General features: G+C 48.3%; 1 protein-coding gene and 4 non-coding genes across 6 annotated transcripts; 3 read left to right on the forward strand and 2 right to left on the reverse strand.

The window, feature by feature from the left end:
• Positions 1 to 3867: 3867 nt before the first annotated feature.
• TRNAL-CAG (transfer RNA leucine (anticodon CAG)) lies at positions 3868 to 3950 on the reverse strand. Its single transcript has one exon. It is a non-coding gene; the product is annotated as a tRNA-Leu (tRNA).
• A 556-nt stretch (positions 3951 to 4506) lies between these two features.
• Positions 4507 to 4578, forward strand: TRNAG-UCC (transfer RNA glycine (anticodon UCC)). The gene has a single exon. It is a non-coding gene; the product is annotated as a tRNA-Gly (tRNA).
• Positions 4579 to 5404: 826 nt separating this feature from the next.
• TRNAD-GUC (transfer RNA aspartic acid (anticodon GUC)) lies at positions 5405 to 5476 on the forward strand. The gene has a single exon. It is a non-coding gene; the product is annotated as a tRNA-Asp (tRNA).
• A 5556-nt stretch (positions 5477 to 11032) lies between these two features.
• Positions 11033 to 11106, forward strand: TRNAN-GUU (transfer RNA asparagine (anticodon GUU)). The gene has a single exon. It is a non-coding gene; the product is annotated as a tRNA-Asn (tRNA).
• A 1557-nt stretch (positions 11107 to 12663) lies between these two features.
• On the reverse strand, positions 12664 to 19335 carry LOC123783673 (low affinity immunoglobulin gamma Fc region receptor III-A-like). 2 transcript variants are annotated; one of them, XM_045784571.2, is made up of 5 exons: positions 19184 to 19335; positions 18497 to 18517; positions 17893 to 18144; positions 14765 to 15019; positions 12664 to 14053 (listed from the first exon to the last, which is right to left on the reverse strand). In XM_045784571.2, exons 1-5 carry the CDS (start codon positions 19221 to 19223, stop codon positions 13875 to 13877), a joined length of 747 nt encoding a protein of 248 aa, XP_045640527.2. In that variant the 5' UTR covers positions 19224 to 19335; the 3' UTR covers positions 12664 to 13874. The 2 variants fall into 2 exon arrangements, with proteins under 2 accessions (XP_045640527.2, XP_045640526.2); XM_045784570.2 differs by having other exon boundaries at positions 17893 to 18147; positions 19184 to 19334.
• Between the last annotated feature and the right edge of the window lie 7218 nt (positions 19336 to 26553).

Below are 26553 nucleotides of genomic sequence, written 5' to 3' on the forward strand. Positions count from 1 at the left end.
AAGAGGATTCCGAGGTCCAGAGAGGTTAAACACTTTACTCAAGGTCACATAGCTATTCAGTGTGTGTGTGGGAGGGGGGGTGGCTTGGAACTGAGAATCCTGTCCTGCCTGATTCTAGAGCCTGCACATTGTCACCTCACAAACTGACCACAGCTCTACTTATCATCAGAACTTCCCCCAGATGTTGTGAAATTGGATATGTTATTCCTGTAGAACACAGTTGGATGCTGAGCCCTGAGAGAAAAGTGTATCTTTTACTGTATTATTTACATGATTCACTAAATGAGTATGTGCTTTTTACAGCAAACGACTGAAGCTGGGAGGTCTTCTCAGGCTCCACTGTACTGCCAGTTGAGTAAATGACACTATGAGAGCAAGGATAGACTTGCATGAGTTAGTTCCCAGTTAACCCAGTTCACACTCTCTCTCCTATGAACAATGGAAGACGCATTTTTATCTCAGAAATGCAGGTGGGCTTGGCTAAGCTAGGCTACGTTAACAGTAGCTAAGGGTTGTCTCTGGTGGGCGGAGAGGGGGTTGCAGAAACAACCCACTCCTCCTGTACCTGTCATTTCACATTTTTAACTGCTCTCTTTTCCTGCCTCCTGCCTACATCCTGGGCATCCTGGTTTCACATTGAAGGAAACTGTCCCCCCAAAGAGGACATTGCATACACATTCTACAGTACACTTTCCCTTTCCTGAATTTCCTCCAACATGGACCACCCAACCTGTTTGTACTTCTCAAGAGGAATGATGGTTCTTGTGTTGCCTGGTGAACTGGGGAGACCGCGGGCCCTGGGGCCTCGACCCAGCCAGACCCCAAGGAGTCAACGAAGGTTCTTGGCCTTGTTGCGAGAATGAATTCAAGGGCAGACAACACAGCACAGTGGATAAGTGACAAAAGTGGGAAAGTTTATTAAAGTGAAAAGTACACTCTTGAGATATGAGAGCAGATATGAGAGTGGCCAAGTGAGGGAGGGAGGAGGGGAGAGAGAGAGAGAGAGAGAGAGTGCCCACCCAGGAGCCCTGAGTGTAGGTTTGGGTTTCTATCTTTTATTCACAGCTGTTAACCAGGGGACAGAATATTTATTACTTGGGGCAGGAAGCAGGGTTTCGAGCTTTTTCTTACTTATTTGGTCAGGGGTTTCCTGTCATGGCATCCACCATCTTGGGCCTGTCTGGTTTGATCTGGCTTCTTGTGGAGGGCCTCTGACCTTCCCATAGCGGCCGTGGCTTCCTTGTTGCTGGCTTCCGGGTCTCCTGTTGGAACCTAGCTAACTGCCTATTCATAACACTCTCAGGGTTTACATAGTTTCTTAGCATTTCAACAACATATATCTCATTCCCTCTTTAAAATCACATATAGAGTCTAAGAAGGAAAGTTCTCTTGTGCTTAGTTGTGAAAACATTTCAGACCCTCTCATTTGTGTTCTATCTATTTTTCCATAGAAGGATTTAAACACACTACTTCATCTACTTTTAAGTGACTGTTGTTAACGGTTTTGTCTTTGGGGACTGTTTCTTATATAATAGGCGTCTTTAAAGAACAAAATCTCAACTGAGTCAATCTGCAGGTCTCATTGGCTTGAGTAAGTGATTCAAGAATTGGGCACTATCCCATCTAGCAAGTAAAGGGGAGCTCCAAGGCCCTGTTCAAAATGGAAGGTTTTTATAGGAAGAAGGGTGGGGCAAGGAAGTTGTTAGCAAAAGAAAAGAAAGGATTGTTCCAGACAAGGTCACCTTCCCTTAGGAGTAAGGGGGGGGGTGTCTTACCTACTCTTCCTTTGGGGGATGGAGAGGACCCGTGTGAGGGAATACCTCATTGGTGCTGACTAGAACATCCCTGACTGACTGGTTAAGACTATATTTCTGGGAGAGGTCGAAAGTGCAATTAGGTTAGGCATTTTCAAGAGTACCGATCAGGTATTTGGCAGATTGTCCCTCAATTTGGGTTTATCTGATGCTTTTCATTAGACTGAGGTTTTTGAGAAGGCCACTGGGTGAAGTGCCCGTCTCCACGTATTTGATCGGGGGTATGTGATGGCAACAGGATGAGTCCCTGGTGATGTTCACCTTGATCATGTGGTTAAGGTCAACTTTATTTTTTTACCCGTCTCTCTTACGAATGTGTTGTCGTTGTCTTTCATTTAGACACAGTTTTTAATTTAACTTTTGATCTTGTGTTCTAATCACATTGTCTGACATATGTGAGGGCTCAGCTGATACTGAGTGCCTTGGTGAGAAGCAAGGGAAAGGATATTCCAAGTTCAAGGTCAACCTGTGCAAAGGCACCTAAATTAGACAGACCAGGGCTTCTCAAGCTTTCATATAGACGTGCATCACCTGGAGATCTTACAAATTTCAGATTTGGTAGGTCTGAGGTGCGGCCTGCAATCCGCATTTCTAATAAACACCCAGGCTCTCACCTAAGCCTCCCAACAACTCTGGATACCTTATACTGCAGGCAGACTTCCCAAGGTCAAGGTCTAATAAAGAACAAAGAATGCAGTTTGTTTGGCAAACTTTCCCTAACTGACCTGAAGATCCTTCCATCCTCACCATCCTCACGCTTGTGAACCTCACGCATTCAGCCTCTTCATCTTGACAATTCTATCCTCCTCCCAGAAGAGCCACAGGATTTTTTTTCATAACCAGTTCTGAAAGCATCTTACTTGTGATCTTCAGGAAAAAGTAGCTCTTGAAACAACATACTCCCCAGGTTTACCTTTCCTCTGTATTACTTTTCCTGATTCGTTCTGTTGACTTCCTTTCCTGGGTTTTGGTGACCCAGCAAACCTACCGAATTAGAATTGGTGGTGGTTTTAGAATCAGCAGCTGGTTAGGTTTTAACCCAGTGCCTGGATGCCAGCAAAAGACTGAGGGTCAGCTATCAGGAAAGTCAGATATCTAGCCTGGTAGCATTCTAAAACTAAAGCCACAAGAAAGTCAGATCAAACCAGACAGGCCCAAGACAAAGAAGGTCTGAGACTGACCACGTAAGGGAGAAAAGGCCGGAAACGTTGTCCAAAGGAAATCTCCTCCCCAACTAATAAATACTCTACCCTCTGGTTAACAACTGTCAATAAAAGATAGAGACCCAAACCCTAGGCCCAGCTCTCCCTTGAGCACTCTGGCTCTCATATCTCTAGAATGTACTCTCTTTAAATAAACTCAACCACCGTCTGGTCTCTCCTTGAATTTCTCTCTTGCCATAAGACTGAGAGCTTCCAGTCACATCCGAGGGACTGGCTGGGCAGAGGCCTCCGGGCCCAGGGGTCTCCCCAGTCCACCCTGCAACAGCAGGAGTGGGTCAGGCAAGATGGTGGGAAATGTGTGGCCTCCCAAAGTTTGACACTATTGTCTGAGCATTAGAAGACTCCGGCCAAGTTAGTAAATGAAAGGATCTGAGAGCTTTGCCTTGTTCAGTTGGAGGAGACTTTGATATCTGCCTGCCCTAGTGTGCTGGGCACATTAGAAAGGGCTCAAAATATTTTTTTCATAGTTAGGTATAGATCTCAACTGCTTCCTGTTTTCAAAAACCAGTCTCCTGCGTACAATATAGAAAAAAATAGATTCAGTCCCGTATTCACAGTGAAGCATAATATTCATATATAGATACGCAGGACAAAAAGGTGTCGCTTAATCAATACTCCTTTCTCCATGAATTCAATTGTATTTGTTGGTGGAAAAAAAGGTAAAAAAAAAACCCCACACCCCACATCAGGCTCCTCCGCTATGAGCCTGCTTCTTCCTTTCCCACTCCCCCTGCTTGTGTTCCCTCTCTCGCTGGCTGTCTCTATCTCTGTTGAATAAATAAATAAAATCGTTAAAAACAAAACACCCACAGAACAAAAAGTCAGTGTTTTGTCAGAAGTGGGATTCGAACCCACGCCTCCAGGGGAGACTGCGACCTGAACGCAGCGCCTTAGACCGCTCGGCCATCCTGACACGGAAACCCAACGTTTTCTTATTTCACTTTCAGATTACCCCACAGTGCTGTTTCATGACGTCACGTTATAGCGATGCTGCGTTTATCGTTTTAAATAAAACTAGAACTCTACCTGGGGTCCTTGGCAAAGTACGGAGGATAAAACTGTCTCTGACTCCTCCTTCCTACTTCACCATCCTAAACTGTAAAGATCCATTTTTCCTGGCGCCTTTTCCGGCCAGTCTCCCTTGCACCCTCAGCCCCAAATCGCCGGTACCGAATCCCACACCCGGCGGATCCAGCGCTGGGGCGCGCAGGCGGCGGAGCTGGAAGTGCGGATCAGAGCAGGCGGAGGTGAAAATCTCCGGGCCGTGCGAGGCTTCGGCTTTCCCGCGGTGCTCCGCGAACCCTCCCCTCCCCGGCCTCCGTGGCTGGGTGACGGGCTAGGAGTAAGATCGGGCTCCATCCTCGCGAAGGGAAGGCTCCGTGTGCCTCAGGATCATAGAACACCAGGGTGAGAAAAATTTGCGGCCTTTACTTTCCTTATATATGAAATTTTGAGAACTTATAACATCAGCGTTGGTGGTATAGTGGTGAGCATAGCTGCCTTCCAAGCAGTTGACCCGGGTTCGATTCCCGGCCAACGCAAGCTATACTTTTTCCAGGAAGAGTGTTCGGGGTTGCTTTTTTTAAAGCCTGGGCCCAAACTAGGAACTGCGGGCGCTGCTTTTTCTCGCCCCGCTGGTCTGTCGCTGAAGAACCCCTTTCCCCGCCCAGCTGCGTTTGGGCGGAGTTCGCCTCTGACCGCTTTCCTCTCTGCGTTTCCTTCCCGCCTGCCTTTAAGCGCTTCCACCTGCAGAGGAACCAACCCGTCTGGGTTCCGAGTCTCTCCGGCCGGCGTGCAGGTGCGAGATGTCCTCGCCGGGGCCCTGCGGGGAACCGCACTTGCAGGTCTACGTCAGTAAGCAGATCCATTATTTGAAGTCAATAAATGGAACATTTTAAAAAGATGCTCAGTTTAGCTTCTGGAGAAAGTTTAAGTACGGTCGGAGCAACTTGGATATATGAATCCACTTTTTCAACTGTAAACATTATGAAATCTAAGTACGGATCAAGTTTGCAAATGAAAATGTAACGCCCGAGATGAAAAGTGCTGTGAGTGTACAATACATACTGGTTTGAAAACTAAGTACGAAAAAAAAATCTTTTTATATTAGCTACATGTTGAAACAATATTTTGGAAATCTTGGGTTACATAAGATGTAGTAGTAAAATCATTACATGTTTCTTTTTAATGTGGCTGCAAGAAATTTTAAATTACACGTGGGGTTTTCATCTTGTCGATTGTAACGTGCCTGTCGAGGCAGTAAAGGCACAGTGTTGCCAGCACTCAACCTTCTTTCACGGAAGAAATTGGCCCGGCAACTTTGAAGTAACTTCCTAAAGAAAGATTTTTGACAGCAACCTGCGGTTTTCCTCGTTAGTATAGTGGTGAGTATCCCCGCCTGTCACGCGGGAGACCGGGGTTCGATTCCCCGACGGGGAGACATAAGGCGTCTTTTTGTCTCTTCCTTGCTCTACATTCTCGCTTACTTCAGAAACAAAAGGTATTCCTCGATAATTTTAGGTTCTCCCCATGATTATGGTTGTCACATGTGAATTTGTTTGCTGGATGATGGGCAGGAGAACTGGTGGGTGCGGTTATTTTGACCCTGGTTCTTAACCCTGCAAACAAGTTTCCACCTAATGGACCGCCGAAGAGGCCTGCCACTAGGTTTAACTTCTTCCATCCCCATGATTTCTTGCTGCCACTGGAAGAGAATTCCAGGATCCAGGCTCTACCTTGAGCCTTGTATTCCAAATTTTCACTCTCCTTCTTGCCGTCCCCCACACCCACGTCTTACCAGGCGCTCCTCCTTTCTTTCTCCGGGGTATATCGCTATCCAGCTGTGGCCAGCCCACGTTCTCAAAAGTTCGTGTTCTTTCTGCTGCCTTACGACAACCAAGGTGAGCAAACAGAAATGGGCTCTAGTCTGACAATCAGCATACCTGTCCTTTCATCACTAGGCGGCTGTTTGCTTTAGCGCAAGCCCTTTTTCTCTGGGCTTCGGTTTCTTCACCTGTAACGTGGAGAAGCAGTTTTGAGACCCTTTGGGGCTAAAGTCCTTTGAAGTTGTGCCCTGCACTCGCAGCTGGCACACAGTGTACGCTCATGTTTTAAAAGATACTATCTTTCCTGAATATAAGAGGAAGATATAGTCGTTGTAGAAAATATGGGAGATAAGCAAACCACAAAGAAAGAAGAGGCATCCGTATTTCCATCACCCAGGAAATCCCTATTGATATTTTGCTGTGTGTTTATCTCTTGGGCATTTTTTTAAATGCAAAGCTGGAATCACATTGTGCATATCGTTTTTTAATCTACTTGAGTGTTTACTTTAAAATGTGACTGTTTCTAAATTCATTAAATGTTAGTCTAAAACGTTATTTTAATGGCTTCGTTGTGCTATATTAAGTGGCCACATCATCATTTCTTTAATGAATCTCCTGTTTTTGAGCATTTTTGTTGCTGCAGTGTTTTTCTGGCTCTTCTGGTGGGGCAGCTCTTGAAATCTCTGCTGGGTACTCTTTCGCCCCCAGCACTTACTTTCACCATGACCTTGTGAAATCTGTGCTCCGTACACGCTCAGTTCAAGGGTGAGCCAAAGATAAGACAGCTTGATTTGCAGATTTGGTTTTCCGGAATGAGACTATCTCTTTCGAGTCTGACTTCAATTTCCAGCCAGTCTGGAAGCCCTGGGCCCTACCTCAATCAATGCGTGGGTATGAGACTAGTTTTCTGCATCATTTAAAGTGCCCAAGTCTTGTTTCCTGGCGAGGGCTCTCAGGATGAGGATCTTACCCACAGCGATTCCTTCTTTCCGGGATTGAATGCTCTTTATTTTCAATCTGATTTGATTGCTATCCAATGCCTTACAGATTTTTTAAAAAATATTTTGTCTAGAGTTTATAATTGTTATCTATGGAGTGGTTAGCCCCATGCAAGCTCCTCCACCGTGATGGAAAGTGAAATTGCTTTTTAATTTTATTCATAATGTTTTTGAACTTCAGAAATTTCTAATTTTTATGTGGTCAAATACTTCCCCTGGTAGTTTTTAAACTTGTTTTCATACATAGAAAACTCCTTCCCACCCCAATATCTGATCAGTTTTTGCCTTTATTTTCTTATAGTAACTTTGTTTCCTTTTGCTTTTTGGTATTATCCCTTTAATTCTTTTTGAAATTATTTTGAGATATAACATGGGGTAAGTCTATAGCTCCATTCCCAACCCTTCACCTGAGCGTTCTCCATTTCATTCATTGAATAGCCCGCCCCTCAACCACTGATTTGAAATGACATCATTGACGGCTACGCACCCATCCCTCCCTCTCAAACAAAGCAAAACACAAAGTCTGGAACATACTCGACTCCACTCCCAGCTCGGATCCATAAGACAATGGTGAAACCAGAAGATATCAAGCTTCCTCTTGGATGTTGTGAATGACCAGGAGTCAATGGCTTACATTCTTTTATGCTGCTGTCCCTTCTTGTCTTTTCTTGCTCATGTTTTTGATATTCAGCTCTGTGAGTGATGTCCCACTCTAATTTCCAAGACAGTTTTGACTCCATCTTGGAGTCTGCGTGGGATTCTTTCTCTCACTCTCCCTCTGCCCCCCTCCCGTCTCACACTTTAAATAAATAAATACATAAAATCTTAAAAAAACTATTGTCTGGGGGTTTTATACATCTGTTTTCTCTATTACACAACAATCATTTATTGGAATGATATGTGTAACTAGGTTGACCACAGCCACTCAGCCTGGCTGAGGCAACACACATAATACTGTTGTGAGGTGGGGACTCTGTTGTGCTGCCTGTGTTTGAATCCTGGCTCTCTGTCTCCATTTCCTCATATGTAAAAAGGGATAATGATGATAATTATAATTCTCAAATGAGTTAATAAATGTTTAGAATGGTGGTTGGCAATGAGTAAGCATTCATTATCTTTTTTATTACTAAAACAATTATTAATGGTGGGAGGATGTTTGGGGTTTAAAAAAAGACAACCTTGTCCCATGAATTGAAGGTAAAATACAATGCAGATGGGGAAAAGGGGCGCCTGCCCCTCAGTCACCCTTGCACCCCACCTTTCCCCCATGGTCCAGGCTGCCTCACAGCCTCCCTCCTACCACAGGACGGCCACCAGTGCCAGCAGAGGCCTCAACACCTGGCTGATGCTGTCAGTGTGACCTGCTGTCTGTTATTTCCTAACTCTTGGTACCAAGGTTGGGTGGAGGCTTCAGTTCTCACAAGTGGCCACAAACAAGGGTGACTACAGAATAGTACTGAGTGGTAGTGGGCAGCCACGGTCTTGGGGGGCCAAACTGTCCCTGGGCTCTTGTTAAGTGGATCGGGGTCCAGGTGGCCCTGTCCTGGGAGACAAACAGGGACAGGCACCTATAACCAGGACTCGAAGTAGGTTGGCTTAAATTGGACCTGCTGGTCGGGAGGCATTGAGTGGCCTCTGGGCAGGGCCCATGTAGAGTTTCCTAGAGTTGGCCAGCAGTGGTATGGGGACTGACTTTCTGGGGTGTCTAGGGAGAGCCAAAGCAGACCCTAGAAGATGACTCTTTTTGAGGGGAGTTAGCTGGTATGGCCCTGACCAATCAGAATGTAACTGCCTGTACTTTTCCCTCCTTGTAACAGGATTAATTGCATTCCAAACGTTGTCTGTTGTTGTTGTGTTTTGTTTTTGGGGTTTTTTTGTAACAGAAAACACTGCTTAATACATATGCTAAACACTGAAGGTTGGTGGAGTGTTCCTTTTCCCTAGTGCACATGTAAAACTTTGAACAATCCAAGATTTGGGTGTGTTATATTTTTATTACTACTCAATCTAAGTATTTTTCAGTTTCCATTCAATTTCTCTTTGATTCATGAGGTATTTAAAAAGCATGGGTTTTAAATTTTCCACATATATGAGGGTTTTAAATTGATTTTTGAGTTAAATTGCATTATGTTCAAAGAATGTGTTCTATATAGTTCCGATTCCATGATATACGTTAAGACTTGTTTTATGGCCTCATACAGAGCCAATTTTTGTAAATGTTCTATATTCATTTGAGAAGAATGTATAACCAAAAATCATTGGTTGCTGAGTTGTAAATATATATTAAACCAAGCTTATCGTGTTCTTATGCTTAATTTTTTTTTCTCTGCTTGACCAGTCGAATGCTCAAAGTAGTATGTTGAATTCCCTCACCACAGAATTTGAATATTCACTGTAATTAAATTTGTCAATTTTCCCTTGTAGGTCAAATAATTCCTGCTCTTATATTTTCATGTTATTTTATTAATACATATGTTTTTAGAATTATTATATGTTCATCATAAGCATAATCTTTTATTATCATCTCGCGACCATCTCCATCCCTTGTGATGTATCATTTCTTAAACTTTATTCTGTCTGATACTATATAGCTATATGCCAACTTTCTTTTTGTTGGAGTATTCCTGGCATATCTTTTTTCCATTCTTTTTCATTCAATCTTTCTGGTTTTTTGTTTAATGTTTTAATGTCATTTTTCTAAAACAGGATAAAATCTATTTTTAAAAAATCCACTTTAACTGGCAAATTTTCTCCATGTCTATATATTGTGATTACTGACATATTTGGATTTATTTCACCATCCCATTTTGTACTTTCTTTTTCATGCCTCAGTTTTGTTTTTGTTTTTGTTTTTGTTTTTGTTTTGCTTTCCTTTGGACTGCTCTTATGTGTACACACAAAGGGAAGTGCAGGAAACATGTGTATTTAGAATAAACTGGAAAGTAATTTTTAATTCCTGCTGCCAACGCAATAAAAGAGGTGAAGGTGAGCGAACTTGTTCCCAAACTTGCACTTCACAGACGAGTAAAATGTTAGTGGTCAATATAGAGTTGCCAGATTTTTATTTTGCTAAGTTAGGAAATTTATAAGACAACCACAGCCGCAACTATCACCTAGCCTCACCATAATTTTAAAAAGAACATTTAAAAACAAACTTTTAAAGTGTAAAAAAAACAAAGGTAGTCTTAATGCAGAGATCATGTGGCGAAGTTTTCTGAGATGCGCGCGCGCGCGCACACACACACACACACACACACACACACTTGCACCTGCCCTTATCTGTATTCGTTGTACACAGATTCCACCCAACGGCACTGGAAACTCTGACCTGCACCTACACTGGAGCCCACTAAGTAGCGGACGGTGGTGCAGAAGGAAGAGCAGGTTCTGGGTGGAGGCTGGGGAGGGGTCCCCCCGACCAGCCACACACTGTGGGTGCCTGGGTGCGGCAAAGAACGGTAGTAGAGGGGGTAGGTGTGCCTGTGGCGGCGAAATGGGCCAAGAACCAAGAGAGGAGCTTCCGTCCAGGCAGGAGAGGAGAGGAGGCCCAGCCCTGGCCGCGATCCCCGGGCTGATGATGTTGGATGCGCGGCCTCTGCCCTCGGATATTTAGATTCGGCTATTTCAGGGCTTAAGTCCTTAAGTTCCCGGCATTTATAAACTCCGTGTTCTGTCCGGGTGCCTAACACGCTGGTGGGGGGGCTGGAGATTCGTATTGGTCTATTAGGCTCCGTTGCTTAAACATTTCATTCTGCCCGGCAGGATCGGACCCGTGATGCCGTGTTTTAAATACTCACAATAACGAGCTGACACGAACACATAAATTGTTAGATCAGCCAAAAAAAGAAAAAAGAAAAAAAAGTGGACTGCACTTCCAGGAGCAAAAACAAGTGAACTCGCGAGCCCGCAGAGAGCCTTCGTTTGGCTTCCCCGGAGACCTCGGCTGCTCGGCTGTTCGGCCTCGTCTGGGGGAACACTGAGGCCCGTCCCAGGTCGAAGCAGGTGCCAGCGCCGAGGGAGAAACCCTGCTTCACTCGGGCCTCCCGGGGCGCCGCAAGGGGACCGCCCCACGGGCGCCCGCGCCAGCCCCCGCCCCGTTTGGGGGCGCAGGAGGAAGCTGTGCGAACGTTCTCTGCCGTGAACTGACTTGGCAGAAGCAGTCGCTTTCGCCTGTCTCTGTGGCGCAATCGGTTAGCGCGTTCGGCTGTTAACCGAAAGGTTGGTGGTTCGAGCCCACCCAGGGACGGGGTTTGAGCGTTTTGAACCCCAGGGTGTGGCCCCCTGGGACGCGGAAGCCGGGGAGGTCTTGACTCGGTCCGGCTCTCACCCTCCCGCCGGGCGCCCGGGCCATCGGTCTGCATGGTCTGCGCCGCAGGTGGCAGCAAGCCTTTTAGCGGCTTGACTTAGGTCCTACGAAAACTGCCCCATGAAATTGATGTTTTAAAAATGGTTGCCGACCAGAGGAGGCAAGTGCTGATAAGCCAGAGATGAATTCGTTAGCACCTCTGTGCCTGCCTTGCCTCTGTGCTTGGATTTCCGAACTCCTGAAACAGGCGTGTCCGGAACCGGGCCCTTAGTCATGCTGAGTCCTACCGGTTACCCGTGTCTGGAGTCGGCCTTCTGAATACCTTTTCAGGAGGCGCCTTCCTCTCCGGCCTCGCTGCCTTTTACTTCCTCACCGCTTCCGCCTTGGGTTACTGCGGTAACCACCCAGCTTTCCAGGGGGGTTCCTGTCTTCAGCTCCCCTCTCCCTTCCTTCCTCCACGTAGCTGCCAGAGAGCCTTCCTAAAATGCAAACTTGTTCTTAAAATCCCTCAATGGCTTGCTTGGCCGGCGGGGCTCTCCTTAGCTTGGGCGGCAGTGCCTTTCAGGATCCGGCCCTGACCTGGCTCCTCGCCCTCGCTGGCTCTTTACCCTGGAAAGCAGCTGAACTACTTGCTTGAGTCCTACTCTGGCTTTTGAATCTTTGCCCACAGACCTTCAGTGTCCGTCCCCTTTGCCTGGCAAACTCTCACTCCTCCTCCACCACCACGAAACTGAGCCCGTTCTCTGCAGACTGTTCTCTGTTCTCTCCTCGGGGCTTTTCTCCCCAGAATGCATGCTCCTGCAGGAATGACTCCGCCGGGTTCATCTATCTTCAGCACCTGAACCCAAGCTCCGGGCATCATAGGTACTAAATAGATGTGAGTTGAAGATTGTATTTATTTGTTTATTTGCAAGAAAGAGAGAGCGCAAGCATGAGAGCGGGGTGAGGGGCAGAGGGAGAAGAAGAGCCTCCCCCCACCCCCTGATCCTGGACTCCTGGATCATGACCTGAGCGGAAGGCAGACACCCAACGGACTGAGCCGCCCAGGCCCCCTAGATGTGAGCTGAATGTCTGGGGTTTCCCGATGCGCTTGCCTCATGTCTGGATCTCATTTAATATTCAGACATCAGGCTCGAATCATGTTGGCATATAGCTCGTAACTGACAGACACAACGAACGAGGCTGACCCCATACCTCTGTGCAGGCCCCTATCTCCTTCCTGGGGGTGCCTTCTCCTGCCCACCACCTGCTCGGAACTAACTCTAACAGCCACCCACCCTCCCATCCCACACCACCTGTAAAAGTCCCTTTTACCCAGTTGCCTCAGCAAGACTGGTGAGTCTGCAACGGGTTGATTCATGTGAGCTGTGTGGATATGATTTTGTTACCCAGACTCATCCCTGGTAGATTTTCGGACAACAGGAGGAAAAATGAATTTTACAAACATTCAGGTCTTATCATCATGGTTTTTTCATCTCCTGAGAGCAGCATGCGAGATCTTGTTCAATGCTTTATTGGAATCAAGAAATGTTCTGTTTAAAGCTTCCAGTACAGAAAGAGACAGCTAAGCTTTCTTCCATAAGCAACACTCGTGACCCGACCCCCACTCCATCGTCACTGACAGGCCAAGGGATTTCAAATGTTCCCGGTTTAACTCAGCAGGGTCGAGCACGTTTAGGACCGCTCATCCAGCATTTGTTGGATGAAGGATGTGCAGCTGCAGCTGGAGCGTATTAAATACTGAAGCAGAAAGCTGGCGATAGTCCCCGCATCTCCTCTCTCTGATGCCTGCTATCCTGGCCTGCAAATGTCCTCACCTCCTGCCCATTGCCTCCCGAGCAGCTGTTGTTGACTCTTCCCTGCCATGCTTTCTCAGTTCGGACCCAGAGAGATCTCTGTTCAATGAGCTTAATCTGGGCCAGCAATGTGGTCCCTTTCCTACGGACGGAGAGTTTGTTCTGCGTTTTCTTTTCCAAGACCCTCCAATCCCCAACCGCCTTCTGGGAACATTCGCTACTCATGACCTCAAGAGCGTTCATCATTAAATACTCACACACCATCCCAGTTCTGACAGGGGATCCCCCGAAAAACCAATTCTACATCACCCCTGTGATTTTTCTGTGACCGACACCACCACTCACGTTCTAGGAAGACAGCCCAGGCAGGGGTCTCCCCTGGTCCGTCCTGGACTGCCTTGTTCTCTCTTAGCCACTCCCCTCACTGGTTCTGCTGTCTCCCCTAGACCCTTGATACCCCCCACAATCTGTCTAGAAGGGGTTTTAGGGTGCCTGAAAGGCAACCAGCCCTGCAGCAACAGGTGTAGACCACTACCCAGCTGGCCCTCGGCCATAATTCTCTTATCTACTTATCCTGGTATTTAAGAACAAGTTCATACATTGGGTCACCATCCAGAGATTGCATTGTGGTTTTGCTGTGACAGACAGCTGTGCAGAGGAAGTATCTGGGTAGCTCTGAGACTTCAATTCTGAGTACTGTGTCTACTCACTGGGGTTTCATGGGTGGCCCCTAGAGATCACAGATCCTTCCTTTCCAGCAGAGACCAAGAGAAATGGAGTTGAGTGGATGACCCTCAGCCTAGATCCTGAGGTGTGGTTTTCCTGCTGCTCCCAGAGCTGCCTGTTGAGGATGATGGGGTTGTGAATCCAGAAAGAGGCTCAGAGGTGCTGCTTTTACTACCTCCATTTGTCCTAAGGGCCCTGAGTCCAGGAGACTTTGCTGTTTTTCCAGGCCCCCATTGAGCTGTGAAGGTCTCTCTGCACAGCAAAATACAGCCCCGTGTCCACTGCAAATAGAAGTGCCATCACCAGGGAGAAAGGGATTTGGGGCCAATGTAGAAGGGATGTTGAGGTGGATGGAACTGCTGGACCTAATGGGAGAAGCAGAGGGATGAGAAAAATGATACTTGTTAAGGCAGAAATTTGGCATCTGTCCAATTCTTAAATAAATATAAAGGTCTTTGAATCTTCGGTGTGATCTTAAAGACACATTAACAACCCCCCCTCCCCTCAGTTACAGTTGCTCCATCTGTAAAGTAGACTCAATACTATCTATAACCTCGTAGGTTGCTGTGAGGGGCAACTGTGATTGATGGTCAAAGTGGGTGCATGGAAAGGAGCACGCGGAGCGGTGCCCAATAAACGTCAACTCATCTTGTTACAGAAGAGGAACTTGAGATTCAGAGAGACTAATGGTTTACCCACTGTCACATGATTAATGAGCAGCAGAGCCAAGACTCGGTTTCTATGCCCTCTCTGTGAGGAAGTGAGGGACGCCCACCAGATTGGCTTTTGGCTGAGACTTGAGGCTTGGAGAGGAAAGGAGGGCAGGTGAAGACGGGTGAGCACTGTAGGGACACATAACATTGTGGGCATAGTTTGACTGGGGTAAGGAAGGACGGGTGTGTTTATGGGGCAGGAAATGTGGCTTCTGTTCATATGGAGTCAATGACACCCCTCAGAACCCCTTGTAAAGAAGCCTGCGGAATAGTCCAGATTCTCCTCTCCACTCATCTTCACAGTGTGAATGCAGACTCCATGCCCAGGGGGTTCTGGACCTTTGAGGGCTGCACAGCTCTTACCTTGAATGATGATGTCCACAGCTTCTGAAGACTCGTTTTTCTTCCCGATAAGCGCCCTGCAGAAGTAGGAGCCGCTGTGTTTGCTTGCTGCTGCTGGAATGTGGAACTCAGAATCTGTATGAGAAAACTTCCTGCTTCTTCCGTTCTGGAAAAATTGGATGTTCCGTATGGGCTTGTTCTGCCAGCTGTGGCATGTCAGCTGCAGGGGCTCCCCCTCCTGGAACACCTGCCGAGGGGCCTGGAGCAGCAGCCAGCCTGAAAGACACAGACAGCACAGGCCCAGGAGGCTTCAGCAACCAGAGCAAAGACCTTGGGAAGGGGACGCTCACCACCCAGATCCTGGGGCGTCATGGAGAGCCAGCCTGGGAGCCATCCCTGCAGAGCTCCCTTGGGGAAGAAGCCACCTGGGCCCCGCAAGAGAACTCACGGCCCACCAAGCCTTTTTGTCTAATGGGGAAGAGGGACACGCAGATCAAACCATAAGGGTAGAGCAGAGGGACTAAGGGAAGAGGTAGGTGGGAAGCCATCTGCTGGGTCCTTAGGGCTACGCTGGGATTTTGCTGTGGCAGATAATAAGCAGCCACTGTAAGTTCTAAGTCAAAGAATAAATTGCATTTGAAAATGATGGTTTGTGGGGCACCTGGGCGTGCGGGTTGAGTGTCTGACTCTTGCATCTGGCTCAGGCCATGACCTCTGGGTCGTGGGACAGAGCCCCACATCGGGCTCCATGCTGAGCATGGAGTCAGCTGGAGATTCTCTCTCTCCCTCTTCCTCTGCCCCTCCCCCCATGCATGCGCTCCCTTTCTTTCTCTCAATAATTAAATAAATAAATAATTTAAATCCTAAAAAAGAAATGATGATTTGTTCCCTTAAAGGAAAGGTAGAGGGGTGCCTGGGTGGCTCAGTTGGTGAAGCGTCTGCCTTCCGCTCAGGTCATGATCCTGGGATCCTGGGATCCAGCCCCACCTTGGGATCCCTGCTTGGTGGGGAGTCTGCTTCTCCCTCTCGCTCTGCCTGCTGCTCTCCGTGCTTGTGCTCTCTCTCTCTCTCTCAAATAAATAAATAAAATCCTTAAAAAAACCCAACAACAACAAAGGAAAGGTAGACTTCAGAAGGAATAGACAGTTGAGGGAATATTGACAGACTCTTGCAGCCAGTCAGGAATAAGGTCACTGGGTCGCCACTGGAGTGGCTACAGACACTGTGAAGCAGAACTCGCAATAAAGGTCAAGGACGGGAAAGAAGGGCATGACGGTAGCACTCATGGTGGCTGGTGCTTTCTGAAGGGCTCCAGGGCCTCAGCGAGGCCATCTTTATCACTGAGCAAAGTCTTCAAGACAGAAAATTCTTATATCACCAGGATACTTGTTCTCACAACTGTCTTGTCAAGTAATCAGATTTCACAGGGAGGGAACAGGAAGTCACGGTCAGGAGGCTGACCGAAATAATTAAAGATGATATTGCAGATAAATTTTTAAATGACACAAGAAAACATTCACGAGATAATGGCGAGTTAAAAAGACAGAATATAAAAAGCAGATAAGCACAGAAAAAAAAAGAAAATGTGCTTACATATTAGCAGGGCTTTTCTCTGAGGACTAGAGGTTATCTTAATTTTCTCCCTTTTACTTTTCTATATTTTAGCAATTGAACCCGAATGACGTCTGTAATAAGAACAGAACAATAAAACTTCCCATAATCTAAAAAATCTACTACCTTATGCTAAACAAAATTGGTAGACCCGAAAATTCTCTACTAGGGAGGTCTGCCAAACAGAAGGTAACCTTGATTACTTATGAAGAGCTATTTATCCAAAAAGGCCGTGTGCCCATATATGCACTTACTTTTTCAGCAGAGAGATGAATCATTGTTATCATAAGATCACGTTATAAGAATACATATATGGAGTCTGGTGCCTTTGGGGGAGCACTCCTGCTCTAATCTGTCCGTACGTACATCCATTCAGCGCAGCTTTGACCGACCGCTCGCTATGTTCCAGGTGTTGTGCCGTCCGGGGATACCCGATGACGAAGACACCAGATCCCTAACCTCAAAGAATCTGTAGACCCAACATAGAAAAACACAGACGCAGAAATCATTCCAACGCAATGAGCTATAACAGGCTAAGAACAAAGGCCTCTGGGCCAAAGAGAGTGGAATAGAGAGGACTTCTCAGAGGAGGAGCTAAGTGAAATGAGCCTTAAAAGATGATCGAAAGTTCTTCCTGGCAAAGTTAATGCTCATGGTCACAGTTTAGTACAGTCCTCATCGATGGGACTTCCGAAGCCAGCTTCTAGATCGAAATCCGCGGCAAGCTAACAGCTCTCAGGCTTGACTTTTCTATTGCTTCCTGTTGGTAATTCCCCCTTATATTTGGTCTAAGGTGGCCACGTCTCACCTAGCTAGAGAACACATGTTCCCCCCGTAACTCTGTGGCATGAAGACCGTGTCAGCCACGTGGCAGGCAGCGGCTAAGGAGCCACAGAGATCAGCTTCAGAGGCCCAGTTCCGTGAACTCTTTGCAAGCCCACCTCCGATAGCCCTCCTTCCCCTCCAGGCTCCTTCCACCCGCACACATCGTGCAACTGAGGCAGTCACTGAGGTAGCGTCAGGCTTGCGAGGTGACACTGCACGTACCAGGCCAGGTGGTGGGGTTCCAGGGACAGCAGGACACACCCCTGCCTCTGGCATCCTCCCCTCACCTGCTTCTGATGCCCGCATTCTGTCAGCAATGCTTAAGACTTCCGTTCCATGACCCGTGGGCGGGCTGAACACGTTTCTATCCCACTAGGAGATTTATGCTGAAGTTTCAGTTTGCGTGTGGCACTGATAGGGAGAGAGGGGAGATAGGACCCTAGGCCGTTCGGAAGGGTTTGGAGGGCCACCTAGGGCATTGTACGGCTGAGAGTCAGAAGGAGGTGGAGGTCACAAAAACAGATTCATTAACTTATTCAATAAATATTAGTGGTGCTAACGGCACGGCCTGTCCCTCAGGAGACGCATTCTATTGGGTACATTCTATGTGGACGGTGGCTGCTGGGACTGTGCCCTGCAGACCTGGGTCTTCTCAAGTCTTCTGCTTTCACCCTTTGTGGGTGAGCCTCCCCTCTCCCCCTTCGCCCACTCACCCACGTGGACTTCCAACTGCACGGGGTCACTGAGTTCGGAGAGGTCCGTCCGGCACCTGTACTCGCCACTGTTTTCAACGCTGGCGGCTTTGATGAAATAGCTGGTCTGACTTGAGATGAGGGTCCCATTGTGCAGCCACTGGGTGGAATCGTCCCCAGGGGACTGGTCCCCCTGGCACTTCAGAGTCACACTGTCCAACGTGAGGATCCTATTCCATGGAGGTTCCAGGACCACCACAGCCTTTGGGAGGTCTGCTGAGGAGCCAGGAGGAGGTGGGTTAGGGCAGGGAGGGGAGCAGGCCCTACACTGGCACCCCTGGGGAGGCTCAGGGCCAGAGCCAGCCCATCCCAAACCCACAGTTGGTGGGTGGTGACTCAGACTTACAGCATCTTGGCTTCAAGGCACTTAGCCCCATTTCTGGCCTCTCATTATGCAGAGGAAAATTAGCCAGAGAAGCCTAGGGCCAAGCCCGACTGTACTGGGGAAGGGACCCGACACCCCTGCACCAACAGTTTCCCACGCGGTGCACATTTCCCAACACCCGGTGGCTGTCACGCACTGTGTGCCTCACTCGATCCACGCAAGACCACAAAGCCAACTCACCAGCTTGCGCGCCGGCAGAAACTGCAAGACAAAAGAGTGGAACCAATACTGAGCAGAAGTGGAGATGAGGGTGGCTGGAGTGTGGCAGGACTCCAAGTTCCCTGGCCAGCCCCTGCCCTGGGAGTCCCGTGTCGCCAAGAATTAAGGTACACAGGGTGGCTAGCTTCCCCGCTGACTGCCTTCTCGTTGCCAGTGTCTACACCTCCTGTCCTGTCGGTCACCCGCATCCCTGCTTTCAACACCACTCCCTTCCTCCTTAGTCCCTATTCAAACTCCCAAAACAAGGGTACAGACTGAATTCCCCTGAATCAAGCCAGAGACACCACCTGAACCCAAGTCCTCCCAAAAGGGTGGAAATCAGAAGCCTTAGAGGCGAACCCTGGGATGTCAGAACAGAAGAGACAGAACTTAGGGACCATCTATCTGGTCCATAGTCTTCAGTTTGCAGATAGGGAAACTGAGCCCCAGCAGGGTGAAGTAACAGAGACCTCCCAGTCCCCCTTTGCTTCCTGGTTATGCCCAAATCAGAGCCTGCGTTCTCATCTCTAGCCCCCCAGTGGTTTGTCCTGGGAGCTCGATCGAGCGCTCTACACGTGGGTAGGGGTCCCACCCCCGGCCTGAAAAGTGGGCTCTGCTGAACCCAGGGCATCGGGTGCTTCTCTCTGAGCCCGAGAGACCCTGACTCACCTAGAAGCAGCAGAGCCGTTGAGGGCAGTAGCTGCCACATGCTGCCACATCAGAGCGAACGAGTCACCGCAGATACACTGAGCCCTTAAGGGACGCAGCTCACTTGAAGAGAGGAAGTAAATAGTCTTTCCCCCCACCCCCCAGCTCATTACTCTCTAGGTTCCTTTTCCCAGAGCGTCATCTGATTTCTGAACCAGAATTCTGACAAGTGAGCCCCATGATGGGGCAGGAAGGGGAGGAAAAAAGTCCGGAACAGGGGCGCCTGGGTGGCTCAGTCGGTGAAGAGTCTGTCAGGTCATGATCCCGGGGTCCGGGGATCGAGTCTTGAGCCTCGTGTGGGGCTTCCCTGCTCAGCGGGGAGCCTGCTTCTCCCTCAGCCACTCCTCCCGCTTGTGTGTTCTCTCTCTCTCAAATTAAAATCTTAAAAAAAATTGGAAGAGAAGCTGAGGTGGACATGTCCCCCTTGGGGCCCACATAGGTCTACAGGTGGGCGTCTAGTGACATAGAGTCTGTCAGAATGCCTCCCGGTAAATCTCAAGATATTTCCCCCACTTGGTGGGTTTGGGTCCACTCAGTGCCAAAAACAAAGTGTCAGGAATGAGAGTCAAGAGGGAGAGCATTCACTGAGGGCTCTCTTGTTCTAGTTCAGAACCCTGCCACTGCCCAGACCCGGCTCCATGCAGCCTGGACCTGCCTGCATACATTAGATCTTCGGACCACTAGAAAGCATCTCCCCCCCCCAACCCCGGGGTTATCTCTACAAGCATATTTTCAAAATTCAAAATGCGTGTGCCTTGGCTCCTGCAATGCACTTCTTAGCATGAATTTGACCATGAGATTCACACCCTCTGTTAAAGGAAACCCAGGCAGTGGGGGAGGAATGGGGCCCTGGGAGGGGGCAGTGTCACTGGCTGGTTGCAGGGAAGGCAGAGAAGGAGGAATAGAGGGAAGGGCAGCGGGGAGGGGAAGGCAGGAGCTCTTTACCTTCCACCCACCATTACCAGGGCTGAGCTGAGTCACAGCAGCTCAGGTGAGCTCAGCCCCTCGGGGACCCACTAGGCCTGGGCTGGCCTGGGCTCCTTACTGGAAAAGGTGGAGGTGCAGTGGCCAGGAAATTATCAGATTGAGAACCTGTTCTGCCCTCCCTAGATGCAGCCCCCCCCCACTTGCACCTCCGTACTCTCCCCCCACCCTCCTCCCCACTTTAAATCCAGGTCTCAGACCGAAAATCAAATGGCTCTGCTTGGCAATGCCACTGCCCCATTGGGTTCCTGGACATCTGGGACAGGTCTCACTCGGAAAAGCCTTGGAAAAGGCCAGATGTGGGGATTGGCAGCGGTAGAGGGGAGGCGGGACGGGCACGGGTGCCTGCTGACCACTGCTTGCGACCAATGCCCCTGTCCACTCCGAAGTCATATAATAAACCACTTCTCAGGATTTTGTTTTGCTTTGCTCCTAGTACAGTTCATTGGTGCCCCCCTCCGGTGCACCCAACGCCTTCCTGCATTCTTGCAGCAGCCCCTCCCCCACAGGCCCTCGGGTGAGATGCCTGGTTAGGATCTGCCGGGGACAAGAACCAGGCCCCGTTCTAGTGCTCCCTCTCAAGCGTCTACACCTTGCAAAATCCAGACCAGCATCTGAAAACGTAAAGCCCCACGCTGTGGCACTTCCCATGCTTCTCTGGGAAACCTAGGCCCGGAGAGTGCCCCCTCCCCCCGGCTGTGGAAGGTTTCCGAGGTGAAGGGGGACCCCCCACCCCCAGGCTCTCTGTTCTTCACGGTTCTGCGTGGCTTTCTTGCCCGCGGTTCGCGGTTCGTGGTTCGCGGCGTTCTCTTTAGTTTGCCTTCTTTGCAGTGTCATTGTCTCCTGTGACTCATCTTCCGTGTGTGGTCTTCATGTGGAGGGAGGAATTGTCAGCTGCAGAGGATGGGCGATAGGAACGAGGAAGCGCAGGAGGCCCGCAGGAGTTTCATCCAGTGCTTACTGAACTGGCCTGCGCTGGAGCGTGGGGTTGCAAGGGCTCATTTTATAGGGCGGCTGAAACGCACAGTGTTTAAAGGACAGATGGTCTTGGGATAGCGTCCGCTGGAGTGTTTGTCCCCGTGCTTGCCTTTTCTTTTCTCCCTTCGTTGTTGTTGTTGTTTTCCCCTCTCCCTTCCTCTCTCCCCATTACTTTCCCTTCAACACTGAAATGCCAGCCACAGCACGAGGTTCTGAGATTACCAGGCCAGTGAGTTTTCACCCCCCAGGACTCACTCTTGCGTAGGGGAGACACCAGGTAAGCGCCTGCAGTGTCATAGGGCCTGAGAGTATTTGCAAAATTCTCTTTGAGCACAAAGAAGGCATTTGCAGGAGGAGTCCACGTGGAAGAGAGAACGCTTTAATTGGATCACAAAAGGTGTGTTCAACAGGGAGGTTTTGAGAGAAAGGTGTTCCAGGGAAATAGAGAGACATGAGCAAAGATGGGGTGAAATAGGCTGGCGTGTTTGCAGAGCTGGGTATAGCTCCCCAAGATTAGTGAGAACCAGAAAGGAGAAGCACAAGCTAGAGGGTTAAGGGTGGGGCGTCTGGGTGGCTCAGTTATTTGGGCCTGGGCGTCTGCCTTCAACTCGGGTCATGATCTCAGGGTCCTGGGATTGAGCCCTGCGTTGGGCTCCCTGCTCACCCGGGAGCCTGCTTCTCCCTCTGCCTGCTACTCCCCCTGCTTGTGCTCTCTCTCTCAAATAAATAAAATCTAAAAAAATAAATAAATAAAGGGTTAAGGCTGCTGGGTTTCAGATGAGTCTGGGATGGAATCTCAACTCCACCTCTTACTCCATCTAGGCCTCAGTTTTCTAATCTGTAAAATGGGGTTAACAATAAGGGCACTAACCACCCAGGTGTCATTGTGAAGCTTAAATGAAATAATACGTATAAAATTATTGGTTCCTTGGGGCACCTGGGTGGCTCAGTGGGTTAAGCACCTGCCTTCGGCTCAGGTCCTGGGATCAAGCCCCACGTTGGGCTCCTCGCTCACTGGGGAGCCTGCTCCTTCCTTCACCTGCCATTTCCCCGGCTTGTGCTCTCTCTCTGCCAAATAGATAAACGAATAAAATCTAAAAAAAAAAAAAAAAAAGTGCAAGATGGTTGGTGAAGGCCTTCCCTGGTGATCTGAATGAAGTTGTGACACCCCCACCCCCTTACTCCTTTACGAGCTTGTGCTTCTCCTTTGTAGTAGTCGTCCTATTTCGGTAAGGTCTTTGAGGGCAGGGACTCTGTTCCTCTTGTTTATATTGTATCCCCAGCATTTAGCACAGTGCCTAAAACATACTCAGCATTCAACATCTATGGAGTGATGACGAAGGACTTTGCATGTCATGGTGAACAGTATAGACTTCTTAGATTGCTTTCAGAATAATTTTTATAAAATGTAAAACCAATCATCAACATTTTAAGCTGGGGAATGACACGATCAGTTTTATGTTTTATAAAAATGACTCTGATAGCAGTTCAATAAATAAACTGGAGAGGAGAGAAATCAAAGGTGGAGGGAAAAGTCGGGAAGTTATTTTAACAGTCTAGCCGAGGGGAGATTCCCTGTTAAAGAAGTGGAAATGCAGTGGAAGCCTCTAAGGGAGACGCAAAGAGGGTGGAACGGACAGGATTTGGATGAGGGGTTGGCTATGAGGGTAACAGAGAAGGAGGGTCTGGGCGATGCACAGATTTCGATCTGTTGATGAGGAGGATGGTGACACATTTCATGGACATAAGAAATAGAGGAAGAGCAGCAGGCGCTTTGGGGAGACCATGATCTCGGCTCTTGACCTTACTGAGCTGGAGGTAGTTGTGATTCTGCGTGGAGATTCCAAGTAGGCAGCTGGGCGTGTGGCCTGGGGACTCAGAAGGCAGGTCTGGACAAAAGACAAGATTTAGGAGGCATCAACATGGTGTTTAAACTTTTGATAAAAGCTTTAGTCCTTTTCCTAAGAAAAAATGTAAATAAATATACACATACATTTCCCTATAATTTAAGGAGTTCCATGTGAAGCCCATCCAGAGATCCTAGGTTCAGATACAGTAGGGGTAAGATCTCTCTATCAGAGGACTGAGTGAGAAAAAAGGGGAGCTCCAGTGAGGGAAGGAAGTAGAGGAGATGGGAAGGAGGGGCAGGAGAAGGGGAGCAAGGATGCAAGGTTGGCACGCAGCAACTTTTGCAGAGTGTGAAAAGGAAGAACAGCTGACAAAGGAGATTGCGTAGGAGGGGCTAGAGAAGAGAGGAGAATAGGGAAGCCCAGGCAGCAGAGACCTTTAAGGAGGCAGAAGTCAACAGTATTAAGTGCTGTAGAAAGTTCAAAATGTCCTTTCAATGTGGCCTTTTGGGAACTGTTTATGACCTTTGCCTGAACAATATCAGGAGCTGGGGCTGGGGGACAGAAACTTTGATAACTTTCGGTTGAAGATTGAGTAGAAGTGAAAAAGTGTTTCCATGACTTGCTAGTCCTTCTGAGAATCTCCATTATGAAGACATCGTGGACCTTTGTCGGGGCTGTCCCAGGGCCTTACCCCCTTCGTATCAGCATCTCATTTCCCCTTGAGGAAGCCCCCACTGTGAGTAGTCTTAATAGGAAGTGGTGACTGGTTTCTACTACATAAGCCAAGCGAGCCAGATGCCCTTTTCCCTGCCTTGGGCCAGTGTTATGTGCTAAACTGTGTCCCTCATGAATTTATGTGTGGAGGTTCTAACCCCCAGTACCTCTGAATGTGACTGTATTTGGAGACAGAACCTTGGAAAGGTCATTAAGTTAAAATGAAGTTGTTAGGATGTGTCCTATTCCAATATGACTGGTGTTCCTCCAAGAAGAGAAGATTAGGACACAGACAGGCACGGAGGGAAGACCGTGTGAAGACACAGGGAGACGATGTCCATCTACAAGCCCAGGAGAGAGGACTCGGAAAAAACGACCCCTGACAACACCTTGGTCTCAGACTGTTAGCCTCCAGAACTGTGAGAAAATAAATTTCTGTTCTTTAAACAACCCGGCCTGTGGTCCTTTGTTCTAGCAGCCTGAGCTGACTCAGACAGGAAGCCAAGGAGCAGACATGTGATCTAGGCTTAGCCAACTTGTCTCTTCTGGAATGTTGAATCCCGAATAAGTGGCACTTATCCATTTATAAGGGAGATTCATTCATAAGGGAAGGAGATGGTTGGCTCCAGTCATCACAGCAGCAGGAGCGGCTGACCTGCCTCCAGTTTCCACCCAGTAAATTCCTTTCCTTTTCTTAATATACCTAGATTCTGATACAGTTGCTTGTAGTCAAGAGCCCTGAGTGATACAGTAAGAAAGGAGAGTCAGAAGATGGTAACTACAGGGGATCAAGGAAAGAAAAGGAGATTTTGCTTTGTCTTAAGGGAAAGACTTGAACTTATCAGCAGGTCATTTAACTTTCTTAACGGCCGTGATGGTGAATGGCTTCACTTTTCACAGCAGCCCGCTAGTCAAAATGCTAGCGTAGGCAGGTAGGTTCTAACAGGAGACCTGGATGTCTGCGACAAGGAAGTCCTGGCCCGCTACCGGGAAAGCCAGAGGCCTTCCTGGAAGCCCTCCACCAGAGCCAGATCAAACCAGACAGCTCTCAGACTGCGGCCATGACAGAAACCCCTGACCAATAAGGAAGAAAAAGTGCAAAACCCTGCTTCCTGCCCCAAAGTAATGACTATTTTACCCCCTAGTTAACAACTCAAAAAACACTAAAAACTCAACCCTAGGGGGGAGCAGGGGCCATCTTTTGAGCTCACAGGCCCTCACATCTTGAGCGTGTACTTTTCACTTTAATCAACTTTCCCCCTTGTGTTGCTTGTTCACTGTGCTGTCTGTCCTTGAATTCTTCCTCTAGGGGAGACCAAGAACCTTTGGTGACATCTTTGGGATAGGCTGGGTCGAGGCCCCAGGGCCTGGGGTCTCCCCAGTTCACTTGGTAACAAGAAGAGTTATAAGCACCCCCCAAATCAAGAGTAGGAGATACAGATCCATCTCTTGATGGAGAGAGTGTCAAAGAATTTGTAGCCATGTGTCAATAGTGCCACAGCTAGCGACTTTAGTAACTTCTGGAGGATTTCCTGATCCTTTGAGGGTATGGTGATTAGATCAAAATCTTTAAAATAGAGTCTCTGTGGACATGTGTGAGAGACTGTAAAATAGAGGGAAGGAAAGAATTTTCATCTTCTCCAAGAACAATCACAGGAAGAAGGGAGATGGTTGCTTTTAACTGGAAAGAAGAAATCCAGACAGACATTACCCAACACTCCCTCCCAAGAGTTTGGGTACAATTATAATAGTAAGGAAACAGCGGACCTCGGGGAACTTTCTTAGCTCAGCGCTATGGTGCAATTGCTGAGATATCCAGGAAACAAGGACTTCTTGAACTCGGATCCATAGGAACCTCTGAGTTCTCTGTAACTCAAAAATTGCTATGACTCAGTTGACTTAACAAGTATAATATGACGTACAATGAGGGGGTAACACTAACCAATATCCATCCTTCCTCCTTCCTAATACAGTGCTGATCTGATTCCGGAGCTCACATCATCCCATAGACAGAAGTGGATCCTGATTGGTCTGAGCCATGAGGGGATAGCATTCTCCTGGCTCTTATTGGGTAAGTGAGGGAAGAGGGGACATTGTCCAAAAGATCCAATCGGGCAGAAAGGACTGGCTTTATTTTATTTTATTTTTTAATATTTTATTTGTTTGTCAGAGAGAAAGAGAGAGAGAGCACAAGTAGGGGGAACGGCAGGCAGAGGGAGAAGCAGGCTCCGCACTGAGCAGGGAGGCTGATGCGAGGCTCCATCCCAGGACCCCGGGATCATGACCCAAGCTGCAGGCAGACGCTTCACCGACTGAGCCACCCAGGCGTCCCAGGACTGGCTTTAAATGTCATTGTTGGGAGAGAGGGCGTCTCTCTTGCATCAGATATGAACGAGGGCTCGTTATGTCTCAAGGTTTGCTGGCAGCTATTGGTAAGACTTTGAGGGCGGCCAGTATGAGGCCCAAGCCAAAGTACCAAGGAGGGCAGACAGGAAGGGAGGGGTAGAATGTGGCCTTGTCACCGAACCAGCCCAGATTTTCATAATTTGAGATACATTTCCTTATTGTTTAAGCCTGTTTAAGTCAGAGCTTGCTACTTGGAGACAAAGGCATCCTAATGGATACGTAGGTATTTACGGAATACCAACTAAAAGGACACGTAACTCTCTTTCTGGAAAGAGCTACTAGTGAATAGGGGAGAAAACTTGGCATTTAATGAAGAGAGAATACCGACAGGGAGGCCAGGAACTCTAGACCTACCTTCTGTGACCCTGAACAACTCACTGAATCCCAACAGAACTCAGT

Source organism: Ursus americanus, chromosome 2 (assembly GCF_024610735.1).
Source record: "Ursus americanus isolate L20-20 chromosome 2, mUrsAme1.1.p, whole genome shotgun sequence".
NCBI lineage: Eukaryota > Metazoa > Chordata > Mammalia > Carnivora > Ursidae > Ursus > Ursus americanus.